The sequence below is a fragment of the Acomys minous genome, assembly GCF_964271855.1.
Source record: "Acomys minous genome assembly, chromosome: 17".
Lineage (NCBI taxonomy): Eukaryota > Metazoa > Chordata > Mammalia > Rodentia > Muridae > Acomys > Acomys minous.
The window spans coordinates 22,790,252-22,815,253 of NC_140500.1; the positions used below are offsets into that span (position 1 = coordinate 22,790,252).

General features: G+C 44.9%; 1 protein-coding gene across 2 annotated transcripts; it reads left to right on the forward strand.

Annotated features, from left to right (window-relative positions):
* The first annotated feature begins 17,071 nt into the window (after window positions 1–17,071).
* On the forward strand, window positions 17,072–24,712 carry C3AR1 (complement C3a receptor 1). Of its 2 annotated transcripts, XM_084765600.1 has the most exons (3): window positions 17,072–17,273; window positions 17,399–17,624; window positions 22,422–24,712. In XM_084765600.1, the coding sequence occupies exon 3, from the start codon at window positions 22,430–22,432 to the stop codon at window positions 23,882–23,884; it is 1,455 nt and encodes a 484-aa protein (XP_084621726.1). In that variant the 5' UTR covers window positions 17,072–17,273; window positions 17,399–17,624; window positions 22,422–22,429; the 3' UTR covers window positions 23,885–24,712. The 2 variants fall into 2 exon arrangements, with proteins under 2 accessions (XP_084621726.1, XP_084621725.1); XM_084765599.1 differs by lacking the exon at window positions 17,399–17,624.
* Window positions 24,713–25,002: the final 290 nt, after the last annotated feature.

Sequence of the window (25,002 nt, forward strand, 5' to 3'; positions counted from 1 at the left end):
TTAGTATAAATCTTTCACTTTACCTGTGTAAAAGACTTACATCCTGGCCATAATAATTCATTTATCTAAAAACATAGTTATTGAAGCAGCCAGGGTGGTAATCTCATGTCTCATGATTATTGAAGTAACACTTTTCAGCACATCACACCACGCAGACTGAGCAGCACACAGGATGCTAGTTCCAGGACAATGTAGGCAAACTTTCCATTGAAAATAAGCCAAAAACTATTTCTCACATACAAAAAGCATAGGATTTGTCTCCTAGGTGATTCCAGAGCCTCTCGGGCTGCCAATCCTGTTAACCAACACGACACGCATAGGCTGAACTACACATAAAAACAGATAGAAAAGGGCACACAGCACCATGTCTAACCTACTGCGAAGTGCACTGGAAAGGATGAAGTGAGAAAGAAATTTAACTCCTCTTTAAGTATGTCTGCATTTGATCTTTTTTTTTTTTAAAGATTTATTTATTTATTATAATGTATACAGTAGCATGTACATCTGCAGGCCAGAAGAGGGCATCAGATTACATTATAGATGGTTGTGAGCCATCATGTGGTTGCTGGGAATTGAACTCATGACCTCTGGAAGAGCAGGTCATGATGCTCTTAACCACTGAGCCATCTCTCCAGCCCCCCTGCATTTGATCTTTATGGTATACATGTACTAGTTTGTAATTCATGCAATGACGCCTTTAGTAGAAAATAGGACCCACCGCCTGGAGAGATGGCTCAGAGGTTAAGAGGACTGGCTGTTCTTCCAAAGGTCTTGAGTTCAATTCCCAGAAACCATGTGGTGGTTCATCATCATGTATAATGAGATCTGGTGCCTTCTTTGGGCGTACAGGCACACACGCAGGCAAACACTGTATACATAATAAACAAATCTTTTTTTTTCCTTTTTTTTTTTTAAGAAAGAAAGAAAACCAGATCTGCCCCAAAAAATAAAAATAAAAATAAAATATAAATAAATATATATATATAAATATAAAAAATAAAAAATAAAAAAAGCCTGGCATAGTAGTACACTTCTTTAATCCCAGCACTCGGGAGGCAGAGGTAGGCAGATCTCTGTGAGTTCGAGGCCAGCCTGGTCTACAAAACAAGTCTAGGACAGCCAAGGCTAACACAGAGAAACCCTGTCTTGAGAAACAAACACAAAAACAAAAACAAACAAACAAACAAACAGGACCTGCAAGGTGGGTGGATGAATAAAAGCACATGCATGCAAATCCTATGACCTGAGTTCAACCCTAAAGCCCACAGATGATAGCTGCATACGGTGACAAGCCAGCTAGCCCTGTGCTTCACAGCACAACAGAAACAAAGAGGGAGCCCCTGCTTCAAGAAGATGGAATTTGATCTTCTGGGGAAGATGCTCAGAGGCACTCAGAATGGTCCAGCATTTTCTTCGTAGGCTCTCCTACAACACAGCCTCTAACAAAACTAAGCTGTCTGAACCCCTGGCAACAGGATTGTTTACCTATACACCAAGAAGGTTGGGGAAACAGCTAAGTCTGCATGCAGTGTGTGTCCAGGCAGAGTGTGAGGGGTTCGTGGTATGAGGCCAAAAATCCTTGGAAGATTATCTAAGACAGAGAAGCACAACAGCCCATTCCAAGGTGGCTCTATGTGTGCCAAGTGTGCCCACGACAGGATCAAGTGGGCTTTCCTTACTGAGAAGCAGAAAATTATTGTGAAAGTGCTGAAGGCACAAGCACAGAGTCAGAAAGCAAAATAAATATGCAGCTTTTTAAAGTAATAAAAATCAAGGCTTACTTGGCCGGGCAGTGGCAGCACACGCCTTTAATGCCAGAACTTGGGAGGCAGAGGCAGGTGGTTTTCTGTGACTTTGAGGCCAGCCTGGTCTACAAAGCGAGTCCAGGACAGCCAAGGCTACACAGAGAAATTGGTTTTCTGTCTTTAAAAACCAATTTTTTAAAAAAAAGGCAAGGCTTGCTCTATGGAATAAAAAAAAGTAAAAGGAGAGAATCTACTCTTAAAAATTGTCCTTTGACCTCCACACACAAGTCATAACACACACACACACACACACACACACACACACACACACACACATACACCATACAGGCGCACTTAAATTAAACAAATGAACAAATAAGTCAGTACATAAATGTAGGAAACATGCATTGGTTTTAGCATAACTCTACGATATCCTAATTAAGGAGTGGGAAAAATCAGCCGTTGACCTAAATGTAGCCATTCCTATGGGCGCCGATGCTGTGCTATAGTTATTGAGTCAGTATAAACTGGCTCTGCCTGCAGTTCTCAGTTGACAATCTCTAAATCCGAGGAGCAGCCAATTCTAACTGATTTGTTTGCTATTCTCAACCCCCAGAGCAGCACCTAGGACCGGACAAGTATTTAGCCAGTGACTCCTAATGACCTTGAGACCCAGCACTGCAGAACTCAAGGTCAAAACCATCTTGGCCTTTGCGGAGAAAATATTATCAGGTCTTGAAAAAGCAAAGTTTCCATCTCAGTTGGGGACATTGGCTTAAAGTCCCAAATGAGAACCTTTTAAGTTAGGATTCTGTTTCCCGGTGATTTCAGAAAAAGAAGTCTGCGCAAACAGCAGAGGCTGGTGATTCAGACCCAGGAGGTTTGCTGGAGTGACTCACCCCTTAAGAAGCCCCATAACAAAGCCAGGAGGCATGTCACAAGTATGAGCTGTAATTAGAAGAACAGGGCACCAAAACTAGCATTTGCCAGGCACACTAACGACAGCAGTTCCTTAGCACACTGTGAAACTGGTGGAGTCAGCGTAGATGCTCCAGGGGGAGTCATTCAGAAAGTGTTTCTTCCCAGAGCAATGCATACTCAGCCAACAGTCTGAGTGGGAAATGCTTTTAAAACATTGAATTACATTTATTTGTGTGTGTGCACGTGTGTGCGTGCATGCGTGCGTGCGTGCGTGTGTGTGGCCTGAGTGCAGAGGTCAGAGGACACTTGCTGCAGTTACTTCTTTCTCTCCTTCTGCCATGTGGGATCAACCTCAGATTGCCAACAGGTGCCCTTACCTCCTGAGCTATCATGCCAGCCCTACAGCACAGTTTTTTAAAGGTAGGACGAGGTGGTGCTGGAAAGACCACTAAGAAATGACAGTGCTGGCTGCTCTATCAGAAGAACTGAGTTCGATCCCTAGAACCTACTGTATATTACCAGGCACATGGTGGCAAACAGAGAAAAATACAAGAAAGCATGTGCACACAGAAAATAGGTTTTTAGAGATTTATGTATTGCTGTTTTTATGGGTATGGGTATTTTGCCTGCACGCACAGATGCCTAGTGCAACGAATCCCCTGGAGCTGGAGTTGCAGACAGCTGTGAGCTGCCATGTGGTTGCTGGGAATAGAGAAAGCCGCCAGGGCCCACACTTAATAACAACCAAACTCCTTCTCTTAAATCCCATAAAAGAGGGTCTGGGAAGATGGCTTCCACGGTCAGGAGAACTAGTTGCTTTTGTAGAAGACCCAGATTTAGCTTCCATCATCACCCACATCATGGCTCACAGCCACCCATCACCACTCCAGTTCCAGGATGCCTTCCTGTGACCTCTGCAGGCATCGTGCACCCATGTGGTCCACAGAGACACACACAGAAAACAACAACAACAACAACAGCAGTACAGTAAAGTAAAATAAATAAATTAAAATAAAGCCCGGAACTCGAGGCTCATGAATACTCTTTCACCCATGTGGCTGGCCCACCATCATCCTTAACAGATCATCTCTTTCTGGTCTATACTACAGCTTTGCTTTGGACGAAGTTTCCTCGGTACTTTGGCTAATCTGTGTGTGCCTTTACCGCGTTCTTCACTAAGATGCTGTCCTAGTTAGCTTTCTGTTGGTGTGACAAAACACCATGAAAACCAACTCGGATTGTACAAAACTCAAATCCAAGTGGATTAAAGACCTCACCATAAAACCAGAGACACTAAGTCACTTAGAAGAAAAAGTGGGGAAGAGCCTGGAACATATTGGCACAGGAGACAACTTCCTGAACAGAACACCAACAGCCCAGACATTAATGTCAACAATTAATAAATGGGACCTCATGAGGCTGAGAAGCTTCTGTAAGGCAGGAGAAACTGTCAAGAGAACAAAGCGACAGCCTACAAACTGGGAAAAGATCTTCACCAACCCTACATCTGACAAAGGTCTAATATCCAAAATATATAAAGAGCTCAAGAAATTAAACACCACCAAACGAAATAACCCAATTGAGAAATGGGGCTTGGAACTAAACAGAGAATTCTCAACAGAGGAATATCTAATGGCTGAGAAACACTTAAAGAAATGCTCAACCTCCTTAATCATCAGGGAAATGCAAATCAAAACAACTCTGAGATTCCATCTTACACTCATCAGAATGGCTAAGATCAAAAATTCAAGCGACACCACATGCTGGTGAGGATGTGGGGAGAGAGGAACACTCCTTCATTGCTGGTGGGAATGCAAACTAGTACAACCACTTTGGAAATCTATCTGGTGCTATCTCAGAAAAATGGGAATAGGGCTTCCTCAAGACCCAGCTATTCCACTCCTTGGAATATACCCAGAAGATGCTCCAGCACACAACAAGAAAATTTGCTCAACCATGTTCATAGCAGCCTTATTCATAATAGCCAGAACATGGAAACAGCCTAAGTGTCCATCAGTAGAAGAATGGATAAAGAAACTGTGGTACATATACACTGTGGAATACTACTCAGCTATTAAAAACAAGGAATTCCCGAAATTTGTGGACAAATGGATTAAGCTAGAAATGACCATAATGAGTGAGTTAAGCCAGAAGCAGAAAGACTCAAATGGTATATACTCACTTATATCTGCACATTAGCCCAAGGGGCATGTCCCACGAAAGCCTTCACTTACCAGGAAACTGAGACAGAGGGGAGGACATTCTAGTGGGACTCTAGATGAGAGAAGCATGGGAGAATGGCAAAGTAGAAGGATCCAGAGGGTCCTAGAAGCCTACAAGTAGAACACTATGATAGGCAGATTTGGGCCCAGGGGTCCCGCTCAAACTAAAGCACCAGCCAAGGATAATACAGGTGGTAAACCTTAAACCCCTACCCAGATCTAGACAATGGACAGAACACTCTCCACAGTAGAGTGGAGAGTGGGATATTACTTTCTCACATACTCTGGTGCCTCACCTTTGACCATGTCCCCTGGAGGGGGAGACCTGGTGGCACTCAGAGGAAGGACAGCAGGTTACCAAGAAGAGACTTGATACCCTATGATCATATACAGGGGGAGGTAATCCCCCTCAGGAACAGTCATAGGGAAGGGGAATAAGGGGGAAATGGGAGGGAGGGAAGAATGGGAGGATACAAGGGATGGGATAACCACTGAGATGTAACAAGAATAAATTAATAAAGTAAAAAAAAAACACAGTATGATTAAAAAAAATAAAATAAAAAATAAAACACAGTATAATTAAAAAAAGAAAAAAGAAAGAAAACCAACTCGGAAAGGAAAGGGTTTGTTTGGCTGCCACATCACAGTCCATTGAAGAAAGTTAGGACAGGCACTGAAGCAAACAAAAGGCCTGGAGGAGGGCTGCTTAGTGACCTGCTGCCGCTGGCTTGCTTATACATCCAGGACCCCCTGCCCAGGGATGGCAGCACCACATCAACCATTGATCAAGAAAATGCCCTACAAATTTGCCTACAGGTCAATCTTACGGAGACATTTTCTTAATGAAGATTTCCTTTTTAAGGGGTGGAGAGATGGCTCAGAGGTTAAGGGAACTGGCTGCTCCTCCAGAGGTCCTGGGTTCAATTCCCAGCAACCACATGGGGGCTCACAACCATTTATAATGTGATCTCATGCCCTTTTCTGGCCTGCAGGTGTACATGGAGGCAGAGCACGTGTATGTATAATAATAAATAAATCTATATTTAAAAAAATAAGATTCCTTATTCACATATATGACTAGATTTATAGCAAATTGGCAAAAACCAACCAAGATGACAAGAACCTGGGAGCACCCATGCTAGGCCCAGGTTTACTTATAGCACTATCAGTGTTTCTGTGCTTATGGTTGAAACACACTAACAGGCAGCATTTGTAAGTGTTGGACAGTGTTCTAGATGGTGTGTGCACCATAGCACGAAAACTCACACAAAGTAGGTTCTGCTGTTATCGCGCCCATCTGACAAGTGAAGAAGTTGATATAGTGTGATTAAATGATTTGCCAATAGTCATAACTCAAGGCCAGGCGGTAGTGGCACACACCTTTAATCCCAGCACTTGGGAGGCAGAGGCAGGTGGATCTCTGTGAGTTCGAGGCCAGCCTGGTCTACAAAGAGAGTCCAGACCAACCAAGGCTACACAGAGAAACCCTGTCTCGGAAAACAAAACAAAACAACGACAAAAAAAACCCCAGTAGTCATAAATGGTACAAATAAATCTAATTATCACCAAACTCAGGCCTTGAAACAATATATAATTCAACATCAGGAAGTTGTTCTTTTTCTTCTTTTATTTTTCCAGACAGGGTTTCTCTCTGTGTAGTCCTGGCTGTCCTGGAATCACTGTATAGACCATGGTGGCCTTGAACTCAAAGAGATCTGCCTACCTCTGCCTCCTGAGTGCTGAGTGCAATTTTTGCAGACTTTGTTGGCAACTTCACCATATTCAAAATGGCCCCAACTACAATGCCAAAATGCTATCTAGCATTCCCCATGATAAGAAGCTCAACTGGAATGCTGAAAGACACGATTGGAATTAGGGAGCACTTTGGGGGCAAGTAGAGATTTAGTGCAATGGAAAATTGCAGGAATCTATTAGGGGGACCCTAGCTAAGACTCCTAGTAATGGAGGATAAAGCACCTGAACCAGCTTCCAGCGGAGGGTTTGGGACACCAACCCAGCCATAAAGCCTACAATTTGTCCTCTATGCAATATGTGCTGGAGTAAAGGTGGTGAGAAACTATGGAAGTGGCCAACTAATGACTGGTCCAACTTGAGACCCATGCCACAAGAGGGACAATCCCACCCCTAACACTGACTGGAGGGCCAGGAACCAGAAGCTGGATAGGCCGGAGACCTAGGATAGAACCAAACACAACCAAAAGTAAAAAATTTTTAAATGTCTATGAAATTATTCCTGATGATACTCTGCTATAATCTTAGACAGCAGCCAAGCATAACCATCATCAGAGAGGCTTCATCCAGCAACCGATAGGAGCAGATGCAGAGATCCACAGCCAAATGCTGGGCGGAGCCTGGGGAATCCTGTGGAGGAATGGTTGTAGGAGTCAGAGGGGTCAAGGACACCACAAGAAAGCCCACAGGAGCAACTAAACTGGGCTCATAGGGGCTCACAGAGCCTGAACCAACAACCAGGGAGCCTGCATGGGTCTGACCTGGGCCCTCTGCAGGCCCAGGTTGTTATGGTTGTGTAGCTTGGTGTTCTTGTGGACACCTAACAGTGGGAGTTGGTGCTGTCTCTGGGTGTCTTGCCTGGTTTGGGGACCCTTTTCCTCCTACTGGATTGTCCCACCCAGCCTTAATATAAGGGCATATGCCTAGTCTTACTGCAACTTGATATGCCATATTTGGTTGAAATCCTGGGGAAGCCTGCCCTCCTCTGAAGAGGAGGAGGATGGGGGGGGAGGGGGGGGCGTGTGACTAGGAAGGGAGGAAGGAGGGGAAACTGCAGTTGAGGTGTAATATACGAAAGGATTTTCTTTTAAAAGGCTCAGCTGTGCCTCACAAAGAGAATAGGCATCTTAGATAAATTTCATTCATGAGCTACTACGCTATTAGTAAAAAGCTCAATGCTGAGGCCGGAGAGATGGCTGCACAATTAAGGTCACTTAGCACCCAGGTTTGATTCACATCAGGCAGCTCACAACTGGTAGCAACTCCACTTCCAGGGAATCCAATGCCCTCTTCCAGCCTCTGCTGGCCCCCAAGTATACACACGGTGCACATACATGCATACATATATGCCTATATACATACACACATGCAGGCACATATACATCAAATAAAATGTTAAAATATTTCCTAAAAGGAAGTCTAGTCTCACTGCATCAAGAGCGTACACTAGGTAAGGTGTATTTATGATCTGTGAGAGTGGTCTCAAATTTCACCTTTAACGCCTGGCATGTAGCTCGGCGGGAGCACGCTTGTCCCCTGCCTAATACACACATGGTTCTGAAGACTTGTCCTTTTGTCCGCTGCGATGCTTTAGTGTCAACTCGGTAGAATCAAGAATCACTGGGGGGTGGAGGTTGATTGTGTTCAGTGCTACAGGAAGAGCTGCCCTACATGGGGTAGCGAATGTCCCTGGCTTGGATTCTGAACAGTATCAATAGGGAGGGAGCAAAGGCTGCACACACCCTCATTCCCCTGATTACCATTTCTCCCATGGACGAGTATGAGCAGCTGCTTCAAGCACCTGACTGTGTGCTTGTCATGGCCTGTGGCCAGGAGCTGTGAGCCAAAATAAAAGCCTCCCCCTTTATCTTGCTTTTGTCAAGAGTTTATTTTGTTTTGTTTTGTTTTGTTGATTTTTCAAGACAGGGTCTCTCTGTGCAGCCTTGGCTGTCCTGGACTCACTTTGTAGACCGGGCTGGCCTCGAACTCACAGCGATCCGCCTGCCTCTGCCTCCCAAGTGCTGGGATTAAAGGCGTGCGCCACCACGCCCTGCTCCAGAGTTTATTTTAAGGCCAGCAAAAGCAAAGCAAACTAAAAGAAACTGGGACAAAATGAGTTTGTTACTATGACAGAAGTGTGCAGTTCTTAGCTCACTGGACCTGTTTTGTGGCCAGGATGTAGACAAGTACAGTGGATTGGTCTAGAAAAACCTAGAAGGCACGAAGTGTAGCGTAGTGGGGCCTTCTGATGGGAGTTTAAAAGCCAGTACTGCTAAGAGATATACAGTAGGAGAGGCCTGGCTCACGAGGTTTAAGAGGCAACTGGGACTCTTATCAGTAGTCAGAATAGAAGCCGTTCATGTGATTCACGCCTGGGCATCTGACTTCATTTCGACAGCGCCCTGAGAACCTGGGTGAGTCTGGATTTAAAGATAATGGAATAACTTGTTTCACAGGGGCTTCAGGGAGGTGTTGAGAAGGAAGTTGGAATTGCCTAAGAGAAACGGACTGCGCTGCACTGGGAGAGGAAGAAAGATGCGCTGAGGGTAAAACTCCACCCCCTACGGCTCTATCCTATGAAGATCCAGGTTCATTTAGAGAAATGAAGCCTAAATTGAAGGGGGCCCCTGCTCCTCAAAGGCAACTGCCTAGAAAGAATCAACACAGCAGCGGATGCAGCTGTTGTGGGGCAGGGCGGGGCGGGGTGGGGTGGGGGGCGGGGCGGGGTGGGGCGCGTGGGAACAGGCTCCAACGCCAGCTGGCAGCAGAATTTAGCAAAGTCATCCATAAGGGACTGGGTTGGGAGCATGAAAAGTGCATGATTTGAGGCCTTATGGAGTCTTACGTCACAGCTTCGAAGAGCAGCTGAGGCCAGACAGTACTGAGGAAGGTCTGGACCGGGGGCACAGTGTTCAAGACGAAGTCTGTTTGTAGCTTGGCTCTCCTAGAAACTCACCGTGTAGCCCAGGCTGGCCTTAAATTCACAGGAATTCTTCCTCCTGACTCTGCCTCCTGAGCGCAGGGATTAAAGTTATGCAACACACCACTCCCCAACCCTCCCCCCCCCTCCTTCAACCCCCAACCACCATTTTTTGTTTACAACGACGGTAACACCTCTGTTTTTGTTTTGTTTGCTTTTGTATTTAATTATTTTAATTTCTAAACAACTTTACTCTTCATTTCACTATAGCCGTGGGAAAACTAAACTGTTACAATTTGGGAAAAGATCCACTCTGTGGTCAGCATCCTTAAGGGTTATGCGTTTTGACTGATTTGACTAAAAGCCTGCAATTAACAATGGGGAAGTAAACCAGGCATGGTGGCGCAGCCAGCACACAGGAGGCAGAGGCAGGGAGAGCTCTGTGAGTTCGAGCCCAACCTGGTCTACAAAGTGAGCCAGGACAGCCAAAGCTACACAAAGAAACCCTGTCTCAAAAAAAGAAAAAAAACAAAACAAAACACAAAGCAAAACTGGGGAAGTAACAGTCTACAAATTATTGACTACACATCAGGACAATGATTTTGAATTAATAAGCAACCTGTTTGATTAATTTTAACATTCATAGCTAACATATGCTGTGTGCCTACATGCTGGCTGTTTTTGGCAATTTACACGTATTTATCAATTTATTTCTAATAATCCCATAGTATTCATAATAAATATTCACTGAATCTATCTTGGTCCATTTTGGATATTTGAAACCACTGCAGATACTTCAGAGGGCTCTTTAATATGAGGACTTGGTTGCAAAAGCCGTGCAAAGTCTAAAAGAATAAGAAGGAGGAACTGGTATTTTCAGAGCATCAACAGCTGCTTCTTTAGAATTAGAAGAGGGAAATGGGGGTGGAGGGACTAAACCTGCAATGGACAAGCAGAAGCTTGTGATGGAGCCTGGGGAGGGGTGCGAGGGGGATGGGGGAGGGGTGTGAGGGGGATGGGGGAGGGAGTAGGGGAGGGGTGGGAGGGGAGGGGAGGAGTGGGGAGGGGGAGGGGTGGGAGGGGAATAGGGAGGGGAGGGGTGGGGAGGGGGAGGGGTGGGAGGGGGATAAGGAGGGGAGGGGTGGGGAGGGGGAGGGGTGGGAGGGGCATGGGGGAGGGAGTAGGGGAGGGGTAGGGGGTGGGGGAGGCACTTGCTGTCACTCAACAGGGATCTGGGAGCTCATATGCCAGCTTCTGAAGGAATATCATCCAATCTAACTCTATCCAACAGCCAGTGGAAAAACTTCCAGGTCAAACATCTAGCTCAATGTCAAACAGCTATTACCATAACTAGAAGTCAAATTCCATCTCCAAATCCCTGGCCTCCTACCCTTTTCTCTGGCCAGACTCTTCTCTTTTCCACAGTTTTAGTCACTTTGCATCTTGCCCCTTGTTAATCAGCCATAGTGTTGTATGCTGTCACAGCACTGTAATATTTAATTTGGAAGATCAATTACTCCCTATGAGCTAATCCGTCTAATCACGTCTCACACTAAAATCTGTCATAGATTTGTTATTGATGATCAGCGAAAAGTAGCTACAGAGTCTATAATTAATTTAATAATTTATTTTGGGTGAATTAGCTTTACTACAGCTCTCAAGCCCTGACAATGTAACATTGGTGGCTCTTGGTGGCTCTTAACAAATTTTAAGATGGCCAGGCTCCCAGCACTCAGGAGGCAGTGACGGATAGATCACTGTGAGTTCGAGGCCAGCCTGGTGGACTCTACAAAGTGAGTCCAGGACAGCCAAGGCTACACAGAGAAACCCTTGGGAGGGGGAAGGATTTTAATGCAGCTCCGTCTATATGTTCAAATTTTTATTTTTATTTTTTTCCCTAAAACATCTGGTCTCCGCTCTGGAATTTAAATTTAGATACGCAAAAGAAAAAAAAACAGAAGTAAATAACAAATTCCCCAGGACACGTCACACTTTACGACAAAGCAGATAGAAGAGAGAAAAGTCACCAAAACCAGAAACGCTTCACAAGACATTCTCAATAATTTGGTTACTGGGTCTAGGAATGTGGCTCAGTAGAGGAAGGCTTGTCTAACATATACAAGGCTGTGGCTTCCACCCCTAACACTGCAAAAACAAAAATAGTAACTTCTTGCCCTTGGGAACTAGGGGAAAGAGGATTTGGAACTCACAGTTATCCTTGGCTACACAATAAGTTTGGAACCAATGGGGATGCATGAGAAATTAGTATCTCAAAGTAAAACAAAACAAAATTTCTTTTCTCTTTTTATTGATTTTTTTGTCAGTTTCACATCATGCACCCAGTCCCACTCACCTCCCTTCCCCTTCATATCAACCCCTCTATCTTACAGTCTCTCCTCCAAAATTAAAATACACACACACACACACACACACACACACACCAGAAAAACATCTCATCGTGGAAGATGTAGTGTGTCACAGTGTGTCCCACCGTACATCCCTCTGTCGATACATTTTCACTTGCAAATGTTCATTGCAATGAGTCATTGGTCTGGTTCAATGTCCCTGGCTTCTCCTCAGTGAGGAGTCCTCGTAGAGACTCCTTAAGGTTGTCCCAGTGTTGCCCTGTGTCATGGAGATCCCGCAACTTTGGGCCAGCAGGACTGGCCCTTTCACTCATCCCAGCCATTTGAGACCAGCCTGGGCCACATGAGACCCTGTCTCAGAGGGAGAGGAGAAGAGAAAAGAGGAGGGGAGGGGAGGGGAGGGGAGGGGAGGGGAGAGGGGGGAGGGGAGGGGAGGGGACAGGAGAGAAGAGGAGAGGAGAGACACAGAGGCACAGAGACAGAAACAAAGACAGATTTAAGAATGTTTCTTACTTATAACAGTTTAAAATTTGATCAAGGTGAAATGTTCTGCCAGGTATGGTACATGCCTTTAATCCCAGGTACTCCAGAGGTAAAGGCAGGAACATTTCTGTGAATTTGGAGGCAATCTGGTCTACATATAAAGTTCCAGGCAAGCTGGGGTTACATGGTGAAACCCTGTCTCAAAAAATCAAACCAAGGGGCTAGAGAAATGGCTCAGAGGTTAAGAGCACTGTCTGTTCTTCCTAAAGGTCCTGAGTTCAATACCCAGCAACCACATGGTGGCTCACAACCATCTATAATGAGATCTGGTGCCTTCTTCTGCTGTGCAGGCACACATGAGGACAGAACACTGTATAAATAATAAATAAATAAATCTTTAAAAAAAAAATCAAACCAAGCAGAAAGTGGTTGGTTGCTTCCATAACGTTCACACCAACCGTTACATTGATGGGTATACCTTGCCACATTGGTCATCTTTGTAGTTCAAAGCGTTCACATCTGGGTACAACTATTGATTGTTTTTCCCCACCCCTCAACAACCTAGGTAGCACCCTTCCAATACTATAAAAGCTAGCCAGCAAGGAAGAAGTTTGCTGATCAGTACCAGCTTTGTTTCTCCACGTTCTGTAACCAGTGCGGTACTGTTGATAAGGGAGTCTTCCCACCAGGTACTGGTGAGCAATACCTGAGAGTGAGAGCGATAGCTCGTCCATGCCTGGTACTGCAAATATGCCCAAGAACCCAGAGCGGGAAGCACACAGCCTCTGGGATTAGACCTATCATTTTATTACATGGAAGTTGTCTCCAACTTCATTTTGAAATTCTTATCTACCTATACATTATTGCAACCTTCACTCCTCATCAGAGAAGTTTCTTCATGAAATACCTGGGCCCTAATGCACAAACTCACAATGGTCAAAGTTCAGAGAATAAGTGACTGTGGAAGGTCCAGCCACAGATAGGATATTTATATCACATCCCTTCCTCAAGGCGCAGGGACTGTCTCATGAGACAGGACGGAAAGATTAGAAAAGCCAGAGGTATGGGAGGACGAGACCCAAACAGTGCCTTCTGAACAGACAGGGCCGCTGCACTCACGCACACACAGCAGCGGTGTGAACAAGATGGAACAGGAGTTACAGAGCATTGTGAGCTGCCATGTGGGCACTGGGAATTGAACCCAGGTCCTCTGTGAGAGCAGCCAGTGCTCCTAACTGCTGCGCCATCTCTCCAGAGATGGAACAATTTTTTGTTTGTTTTTGTGTTTTGTTTTGTTTTGTTTTGTTTTTTGTTTTTAGAGACAGGGTTTCTCTCTGTAGTTTGAGTATCCTGAACTTGCTTTGTAGACTAGGCTAACCTCGAACTCACAATTTACCTTCTTCTGCCTCCCAAGTGCTGGGATTAAAGGCATGCGCCCTTTAGTTTTTCTTTTCAATATTTATTTATTATTTATTTATTTGTTATGTTTATAGTATTCTGCCTGCCCAGAAGAGGGAACTAAATCTCATTCTACATGATTGTGAGCCACCATGTGGTTGCTGGAATTGAACTCAGGACCTTTGGAAGAGCAGCCAGTGCTCTTAACTCTGAGCCGTCTCTCTAGCCCCCATAATGGAATGATTTTTTTTAATTAATTTATTTATTTATTATGTATACAATGCTCTGCCTGCATGTGCACCTGCAGGCCAGAAGAGGGCATCAGATCACATCACAGATGGTTGTGAGCCACCATGTGATTGCTGAGAATTGAACTCATGATCTCAGAAAAGAACAGTCAGTGCTCTTAACCCCTGTGCCATCTCTCCAGCCCAAAAGATTGCTTTTTCTTGTCCTTTCTTTTTTTCTTTTTTCTTTTTTCTTTTTTTTCTTTTTTTCTTTTTTTTCTGAGACAGGGTTTCTCTGTATAGCCTTGGCTGTCCTAGACTCGCTTTGTAGACCAGGATAGCCTCGAACTCACAGCGATGTGCCTGCCTCTGCCTCCCAAGTGCCAGGATTAAAGGCGTGCGCCGCCACCACCTGACTTACAATTTTTAAAGTATGATTTATCCTGGTATAAAAATGAGTGAAAGACGGATAGAGAGATGGCTCAGCCATTAAAGGCTAGGCTCACAACCAAAAATAAGTGAAAGAACTTTAATTTGGAAAAGCATATTAGGCCAGGCATGGTGGTGCATGCCTTTAATCCCAGCACTTAAAAAGGCAGAGGCAGGCGGATCACTTTGAGTTCAAGGGCAGCCTGGACTACAAAGTGAGTACAGGGCAGCCAAGGCTACACAGAGAAACCCTGTCTCAAAAACAAGAACAAAACAAAAAAGGAAACATGTATTAGTCCCTTTTCTATTGCTGTGATGAAACAGCAAGACCAAGGCAACTCACAAGAGGAGGAGTGTACTTTTGGCTCGTGGTTTAGAGGGTTAGAATGCACGACAGAGCGGAGGTAGCAGGTGACAGGTGGCTGAAGCAACTCTCAAACCACCAACAGGAAGTGGAGAACATCACTCAAAATGGAGTCTTTTTGAAACTTCAAAGCCCACCTTCTAGAAATCTATTTCTTCTGTCTGGTTCACACTTCCTAAATCCTTCCCAGACAGCCACTAGCTGGAGACCAAGTATTCAAATGCCCTGCACTTAAAGGGGACATGTCATTTACCATGGCCACATGCAAGAAGCCAGAGAAATGGCTGAGTGGGTACAAGCACTCATTAGCAACCGTGAGGACCACAGTTTGTTTTGCTTTGTTTTGTTTTGTTGGGTTTTTTTTCCAAGAAAGGTTTTTTTCTATGTAACAGCTCTGGCTGTTCTGGAACTTTCTGTGTAGACCAGGCTGGCCTTGAACTCATAGAGCTTCATCTGCCTCTGCCTCTCAAGTGCTGGGATCAAAGGCGTGAGCCACCACCACCTGCGAGGACCACAGTTTGGACCCCAACCCCTACACGAAGAGCTGGCTGTAACCCTGCACATGCTGCTATCCTGGGCCTGGAAAGTCATCTCAGCACTCAGAGGCAGAGGCAGGCAGATCGCTGGGAGCTCAAGGCCAGCCTGGTCTACAAAGCCAGTCCAGGATAGCCAAGGCTACACAGAGAAACCCTGTCTCAAAAAGCAAAACAAAAAAGAAAGAAAGAAAAGAAAAGAGGCAAAGTTGTTTTCTGAATGAGCTGGTCAGTGTGGACTAGGGCCTTTGTCACAGACAATATCAGATGTATTTGTATGTATCTATGTAAAGGGATAGTGGTGAGAAGTCGTTATCCGTTTGTTTGAATAAGAACCTCACTTTGTAGCTCCTGCTGCCTGAAACTTGTAATCCTCCTGCCTCAGCTTCCCAAGGGCCTGTTTTACAGATATGAGCCACCTGCCTGGTTGATGGGAAAGACCTCTTTACCTCAGGTGTGGACCTCATCTTCACATGGTGAAATGTGGGCTAGGCTTTAAGGCCTGCTGCACTGTCACTTACCCTAGCCTGGAGCACAGCTTCTCCCAGGCATTAGCACCTGTCACCTTCTGGCTGTTCCCGCCCTGTAATCATTTAAAGGCTTGTTTGCGGCTCTTTTACTTTCTTCCCAGATTGCTTGCAGATGCACAAATCCATGCCCATTGCATTCCATCATGTTTCTATTTATTAGCAAAGTATGTTTGTATTGCAGAGGTCCGTATGAGTGAGTGAGTGTGTGTGTGAATCTGCAGCGATTAGAAGCTTAACTTATTCTGATTTTGGCATAGCAGAATTTATCCACATATCAAACATAAAAGAGATACTATTTTAGATTAATTAAATGTATTTTTACAGCATTCCCCCTCAAACTTCCCACCCCAACTTCAGCTCCCCCAACACACACACACACACACACACACACATACACACACATGCTTATTTTTTTTCCCCTGTCCTAGGGATTAAACACAGGGCCTAGAACACAGTAGGCAAGTGCTCACTACTGATGTACATCACTAGATCTTTTATTACTTTTTATTTTGAGACAAGGTCTTGCTACCTTTCTCAAGTTGGTCTTAAAATTACTCTGTAAGAGGCTAGAAAGATGGCTCAGTAGTTAAGAGTTCAGTTCCCAGCACCCACTGTGTGTGTGTGTGTGTGTGTGTGTGTGTGTGTGTGTGTGTGTGTGTGTGCACGTGCATGCGGACAAAACTCTTACACATAAAAGAAATAAATCTTTTAAACACCTCACTCTACAGGCCTGGAGAGATGGCTCAGAGGTTAGGAACAGTTTTTGCTTTTGCAGAGGACACTGGGTTCCCAGCAACCACTTTCCAGTTCCAAGGGATCTAGCATCCTCTTCTGGCCTCTGTGAGGACACATACAAATGTGGCACACAAGGCCGGGTGTGGTGGCGCACGCCTTTAATCCCAGCACTCAGGAGGCAGAGGCCGGTGGATGGCTGTAAATTCAAGGCCAGCCTGGCCTACAAAGCGAGTCCAGGACAGCCAAGGCTACACAGAGAAACTCTGTCTTGAAAAAACAAAAACAAATGTGGCACATGCATACATAAAGATGAAATAAATTTTAAAAGAAACAGAACCACCTCAGGCAAGCCTCCGCACTCTAGCGGCTGGGATGACAGGTTCCTGCAAAAGACATCTGCGTTCCAGCCTCTCTCCTCTGACCTTCTGCTTTTCTTATCTGAGCCGCTGAGCTTAAGATGTGACTCAGGGAGAGGTGCTTCCTGTGCAGTCAGATAGCCGCCTCACTCCTGAGTTCCCTTTACTTTGGGAAAAGTAAGCGCTCAGCAACTTCATGACTTCATTTCGGCTAAGTGTGGGGACCAGATAGGATTTCTTGGGGCCTCGGAGATCAGTTCTGGAGCCTTCTGCTTCCACCTCAGTGGCTTCGGTAAGAAAACAGATGAACCTGATAGTTTGTGCTTGGATTAGCCTGCTGTGCTATTTATGTACAATGGTTTCAAGCTCGCTACCTTCTATTTCCTTCTATTCTTTCCTCAAATTTTTATTTTTCAGAGGGTCTTACCATGTAGCCTTGGCTGGTCTGGAACTCACCAGATAGACCGGGCTAGCTTTAAACTCACAGAGACATATCCTTCTGCCTTTGCCTCCTGGGTGCTGGGACTAAAGGTATGCACAACCGAACCTGGCACTAAAGGTATGCACAACCGAACCTGGCAATAAAGGTATGCACAAACGAACCTGGCACTAAAGATATGCACAACCGAACCTGGCACTAAAGGTATGCACAACCAAACCTGGCTCTTTCCCTAAATTTTATTTCCCCTGTCTTAGCCCCATGTCTATCTCTCTCTCTCTCTCTCTCTCTCTCTCTCTCTCTCTCTCTCTCTCTCTTTCTCTCAATACTGTATATTCTATTTGTCTTTGCTCTTAATATTTTCATTCTGAAAATGATGAATATTTATGTCATTTATTCCCTTTTATAAAATGACTGTTTCTCCTGACCTCTGATTCTGTTCTTTCCACTAGTTGGGTTTCTTCAGCCACCGATCACAAAGACACACATTTATTTGTATATGTATGTATACGCCTATATGTGGACTCTTGTTCTCCTCTCTCTAAATTTCCCTTCGGCTCTCGGAGCCACTCCTCGTCACGGCTGGGTCTATCATGCCATAATTATTATTTGATTTGGGTATCTACTTTTTGTTCATCATAGATAAATTTTAGTTTCAGGATTTTATATCTCTGTTTAAGTACTTCTGGCCAACTCAGTCCTGAAATCTTTAAATAAATAAATAGATAACTACTAGCCTTAAACAAAGAAGTTTGGGTTTTCCCCTCAAAACTTGGAGAAATATAAAATGTTATCTTGCTCTGGATGGCTTTTAATGCCCAACTTGCATACACTTTCAAGGCAAATAATTTGTGATATTTAAACTATAACTCACGGAACTCAGTGTGAAAGCCACACAATCTCCAGAATTTCAGCATCAAAACCTGCACAGTGAGGGAAATGTCTGGGTGTTCTTGTGTTCCTGGCAATCTCTGAGTCCCCTGTTCTCTTGATTGCTTATGTGTCTTGCGCAGTAAGGTTGGGATGGGGAGCAGATCAACGTTCTCGTCATTTGTGTTAGGAAATGGTAAGACTTGGGGATCTGAGTAGAAAAGACAGATTTTAGGAAGTGAATCATTTCTCCTTTTTTTTCATTTTGTTGACTCGTTATTTTAACTTCTGCTTGCCACATAAGACCTAATGGCAGACTTCATTAAGCTCAGCAGAATTACTTCCAAATGCCTGGGCATACGTAAGAGGGAAAAAAAAGTAAAGTGTTATTATATCCAGGAAAAATTGGCAATATACCCAGGTGTGGTGGTGCATGTCTTTAATCCCAGCACTTGGGAGGCAGAGGCAGGCAGATCACTGTGGGTTCGAGGCCAGCCTGGTCTACAAAGTGAGTCCAGGACAGCCAAGGCTACACAGAGAAACCCTGTCTTGAAAAAACAACAACAACAAAAAAAAAAACAAGAACAAGAACAAAAGCAAAATTTGGAAGTTTAAAAGCAAGAGACAACACAGGGATTAAGGAAGTCATCTGGGTAAAAATAAAAAGTCTAAGCGCTAAAAATTTCAATGTAATTGAAAATTTTTAAAGTTAAACCTGAGCTGGGCATGATGCTATAGGCTTTTGATCCCAGCACTCAGGAGGCAGAGGCAGGCGGATCTTCGTGAGTTCCAGGACAGTCATGGCTACACAGAGAAACCCTGTCTTGAAACACTCTCTGCCTCAAAAAATAATTAAACCTGAAAAATAAGCATTCTCTTGGTCATGGTGATGTACGTCTTGTAATCCCAACATTTGGTAGACGGAGGCAGAAGGTCTCCAGTTTGAAGCCTGCTTGGGCTATATGACCAGACTTCATCTCAGAAAAAGCTAAAGAAAACAAAAGTGGCCATCCATCCATATGCTAAATCCTGTGGAACAGGCCTTTATAAACAGGTCTTATGTTTACTACCACATAGCTCAGGGCCACTATAAAAAGTACAGCATAAGACAAAAATATGCCACCTCAAAGAGCGTATCAGAACAACACGCTTACACAGGCATGTGCACAAGTGTGTGCACACACAGACAAATGAGAGACTGAAGAATCAATAGGAGGATATTTTAGATAGAAAGTACGTGTTTTAATGAGGAAAAATTCAGTGTAGAAAAAGGAAAAAGCTGTACGAGGGGTGTATCTCTAAATGGAAATTGTTAGCGTCTGCTTAGGAACATAAAGTGACATTGCTCTGAGGGGAGGAGACATGTGGGAGGGTGGGGTACACCGGTTAGTGTTCAGAACTAGGGGAGGACGGACGTCACAGAGAGCAGGAAAGACAGGGCTGCTAAGCACTGCATTGTGGACGACAGAGGAATCCGTTTGGGTTTGAGCTCCAGATGCAGTTTGAGCAGCGTCATCGCAGCAAAAGACAAAAGAACCCCAAACTGTGAAGAAGAGAGTTAAGAGTGATGATTGTTCAGCCGGGTGGGGTGACGCACACCTTTAATACCAGAACTGGGGAGACAGAGGTGGGAGGATCTCTGTGAGTTTGAGGCCAGCCTGGTCTACAAATGGAGTCCAGGAGAGCCAGGACTACATGAGAAACCCTGTCTTGAACAACCAAAAATACCAAAAACCAAAACAAAAGCAAAAATGATTGCTCAAACTGGGCATGGTGGCACATGCCTTTAATCTCAGCTCTCCTTAGGTAGAGACAGGCAGATCCCTGAGTTCCAGGCCAGCCTAGTCTACAAAGTGAGTCCAGGACAGCCTGGAAACCGTGTCTCAAACAAACAAGTAAATAAGAAAGAATGATTGTTCCTAACAAACAGCCCGCAAACAAGCCATCAGCCTTGAAAGAGAAGCTCTGTCAAAATTAAGAACCAGCAACACTCTGGTCACTTATGAAAGATAGAAAGTTGGGAAGTAATTTGACAAAAACTTGGTATTCCTTAAATCAAATTTTGCCAGCTGGCGCACGCCTTTAACCCCAGCACTGGGAAGGCAGAGGCAGGCGGATCTCTGTAAGTTTGAGTTCTACAAATCGAGTCCAGGATAGCCAGGGCTGTTACACAGAGAAACCCTGTCTTGGGAAAAAATCCCATGTAATGTGGCAGCGTAAAGTGAAACAGTAAGTTTAGAAAGTACTGTGGGTTAAGTCCTTAGCTGCTTTCCTGGGTGGCTTTTCTCTCAACTTGATACAAGGCTAGAGTCATCTGAAAAGAGGAACCTTATTTGAGAAAAATGCCTCTGTCAGACTGCTTTGTAGACAAGTCTGAGGGTCATTTGCTTGGTTAACTTTGATGTGGGAAGAGCCCAGCCCACTGCTGTCTCTGGGCAGTTCCTGGGTTGTGTAAGAAAATGGGGTGAGCTGATTATTACAGCAACCCAGCAAACAGCATTCATTGCCCCCTGGCCTTCGCCTCAATTCCCACCTCCAGGTGCCTGACTTGGCTTCCCTCATTGGATTTGTGACCAGGAATATGTAAGAAATAAACCCTTTCTTCTCCAAGCTGCTTTTTTGGCCAGTGTTTTATCACAGCAATAGGAAGCAGAAAAATAAAACTGTAATGTTTAATAATTTATTTATTTTTATTTTATGTGCATTGTATGTCTGTGGGTGTCATATTTTGGAGTTACAGATAGTTGTGAGCTGCCATATGGGTCCTGGGTATTGAACATGGGTCCTTCGGAAGAACAGTCAGTGTTCCCAACCGCTGAGCCATCTCTCCAGCCCCCTAAGGGTAGACACAATCCAAATGACTATTGTCCAGATTACTAGATAAATAAAATATGCTATACACACACACACACAATGGAATGCTCCCACACTGGCTTTGAACTGGTGGTGATCCTTATGCCTTGTGACTGAGTGCTAGGGTTATAGGCATGCACCCCGAGGTGCTCTCAGCCTTTAAAGGAAAATTCGGACACATCTCATATGTGGTGGACATTATGGTCAGTGAAAGGACACAAAAAGAAAAAGATTGAGCCGGGCATGGTGGCACACGCCTTTAATCCCAGCACTTGGGAGGCAGAGGCAGGCGGATCGCTGTGAGTTCGAGGCCAGCCTGGTCTACAAAGTGAGTCCAGGACAGCCAAGGCTACACAGAGAGACTCTGTCTCGAAAAACCAAAAAAAAAAAAAAAAAGAAAGAAAGAAAAAAGAAAAAGATTGAGCTGGATGTCACAGCTCCTGCCTATAGTTCTACTATTGGGAGCCTTAGGCAGGATTGCTGCAAGTTCAAAGCAGGCCTGGGTTATGGACCAAGACCCCAAGACTGTCTCTCTCTCTATCTCTCTCTCTCTCTCTCTCTCTCCCTCTCTCCCTCCCTCCCTCTCTCTCCCCCTCTCTCTCAGCTTTTGTATGCTATTGCCAATGTTCTGAAGTTTTCTAAAATCTATGGATAATTCCAGATTAGAGAGAGCCCAGAAGTTTTGTTGTTGGTCTCCTCCCTTAAACATCTGTTCAGTTTAAGCAACAGACCCCAACCGAGTGAAGAAAGAAGCTCTGGGAATGAGGAACAGGCCGTACCATAGCAAAGCTTGCTAGCAACGCCCAACAGGCCAGCACTCAGAAGTCAGTGGCAGGAGGGGCACGGGTTCGAGGCAGTCTGCTTTACAGTATGGTCAGTTGGAAGTCGGCCAGTTTGGGCCACGTGGAGGCTCAGCCAAATGCCGCTGGGTGAGTGAGGCCCGGCATGTGCAGGCCCTCGGTTCAGTTTCAGCACAGCAAGAAACAAACAACAAAAAACAGGGGAGGTATAACAAAAGAAAGGTAATTTCAGCTGACTTGGACCTTCTAAATGAAGTTGCCTTTTTGATACACAGTTAAATCAATATTCTAGATCTTAAATTGTCTATCAGAGAATGTTGCCGTGTGTCTATTCTGAGGAAGGAATGCAAACCAGGCTCTGCAAGGGCCTCTGGCTTTGAGGGGGGGGGGTTACCATACAAGGACTTGTAAGAGTCCATTTTTTTTTTTTACAACGTTACAATTAGCTTTAAAGAACGTTCTCTTCCTCTGTTTGCAGGCTTGGCAATGGAGCCTTTCCCTGCTGACACCAATTCAACTGACCTACACTCGCCGCCTCTGCTTAAACCCCAAGACATTTTCTCCATGGTCATTCTGGCCCTCACGTGTTTACTGGGACTGCCAGGCAATGGGCTGGTGCTCTGGGTGGCTGGCCTAAAGATGAGGCGGACTGTGAACACAGTTTGGTTTCTCCATCTCACCCTGGCCGACTTCCTCTGCTGCCTCTCCCTGCCCTTCTCCTTGGCTCACTTGATTCTCCGAGGAAACTGGCCCTACGGCTTGTTCCTATGCAAACTTATCCCATCCATCATCGTCCTTAACATGTTTGCCAGTGTCTTTTTACTTACGGCCATTAGCCTGGACCGCTGTCTGATGGTACACAGGCCAATCTGGTGCCAGAACCATAGGAATGTGAGGACAGCCTTCTTCATCTGTGCATGTGTTTGGGTGGTGGCCTTCGTGATGTGTGTACCAGTATTTGTATACCGTGATCTGTTTGTTACAGGCAATCATAGCAAATGTGGCTATAATTTTTACTCCCCCGGATCATTTGATTATTTGGACTACATGTACAAGCCAATGCTACCAGAAAGCAATTCTACTGCCAACCCCATTGCTCAGCAAACTGGAAAAATGGATGACAGGTCAGGTCCTTCCTCATTCCAAGCACATGATCTCCATGGGACAGCTACCACTGCCCTCCGGGCACAAACATTCCGAAGATCTCCCGAAGATTCATTCCCTCTATATGCAGGGAGACTACCTAGTCAACAACCCCATTACGGTGTAGAGCCTCCTAGTGTGCTCGAACCTGTCGTACCCAGTGGGTTTCCTGTTGAAGATCACAAAACCAACACACGCAACGCTGATGCTTTTCTCTCTGCTCATACGCAGCTTTCCTCTGCTTCTTCAAGCAGTCATTTATACCACCCTGAGCTGTCATACGATTTCCAGGATGATTACTTGGACGGATTCATGTATGACAATCGTATGTCAGCACCTCTGGTGGCGATAACCATCACAAGGCTGGTGGTGGGCTTCCTGGTGCCCTTCTTCATCATGGTAGCTTGTTATAGCCTCATTGTCTTCCGAATGCGAAAAACCAACTTCACCAAGTCTCGGAGTAAGACCTTTCGGGTGGCCCTAGTGGTGGTAACTGTCTTTTTTGTCTGCTGGACTCCATACCATATCGTTGGAGTCCTGTTTCTGATTCCTGACCCAGACAGTCCCTTGAAGGAAGCTGCGATAACCTGGGACAACATGTCCATTGCTTTAGCATCTGCCAATAGCTGCTTCAACCCCTTCCTTTATGCCCTCTTGGGGAAAGACTTTAGGAAGAAAGCAAGACAGTCCATAAAGGGCGTTCTGGAGGCAGCCTTCAGTGAAGAGCTCACGCACTCTACCAGCTGTACCCAGGACAAGGCTTCTTCAAAAAGATACAACATGAGCACCGATGTGTGAAGATGTGGCCCTGGAGACCTAGATGGACATTCTCAGGTGAATGCTAGCAAAGGATGACATCTGAGCAGGACACTTTAGACGATCTAGTGACTCTTGGAAAGAAGTCTCTGACTAGCAACATCAGCATCATTTATTAAAGAAGCAAATTTTCAAGCTCCATCCCAGATGTCTTGACTCAGAATCCCTGGCCCATGGGGACCAGTGAACTAACAGGTCTCCTTGTTTCCAGTGTTAAGTGCTACATTTATTTGGCTTAGTCTATTCCTAGCCCTAACTAAGTCAGATGTGATGAATAACTTCCTCATCTGTGTTCAGTATTAATCTTCTTTCCTTAGCATCATCTAAATTGCCTTCTAGTTTGCACAGAGGGTTGCTTTCATTGTCCTGAATGAAGCCCAATCTTGTATTGTACAGCTTTGTGGCGGGGGTAGTGGTTTTTAAGTGCAGAAAAAAATAAAAGACACAGAAAGAAAAAGCCTGTGAAAGCAAGGAGTGGTGAGTTAGAGACTAGGACAGAATCCAGTGCCAATTGCCTGCTATTGGAAGCACTCTGGATTAATTCCAGTTGTCTGGATTACCCTAAGTGAGCACAGATACACGTAAACACTCTCCTACTCCTGGGGTGTTTTGGAAGCTGTGGTTTGGAGTACTCTCGTCCCCATGTCTTCTGCTTGTTCATAAAGCCATCTATGTCCCATTTCTTTTCTTTTTTGTTTTGTTTTCATTTTTTCAGGACAGGGTTTCTTTGTGTAGACCAGGCTGTCCTGGAACTCAGAGCTTCGCCTGCCTCTGCCTCCTGAGTGCAGGGATTAAAGGTGTGTACTACCACTGATTGGCAATGTCTCATTTCTTTCTTTTTTTCTTTTTTCTTTCTTTTTATTTATTATTATTATTATTATTATTATTATTATTATTATTATTATTATGGTTTGGTTTTAGTTTTGGTTTGTTGAGACAGGGGGTTTCTCTGGGTTGTAGACCAGGCTAACCTCAGAGATCCACCTGCCTCTGCCTCCATAGAGCTGGGATTAAAGGCCTGTGCCATCACCGCCCAGGTACAATGTTCTACACACACACACACACACACACACACACAGCGTCTTGCCTCTCCAGTTGAG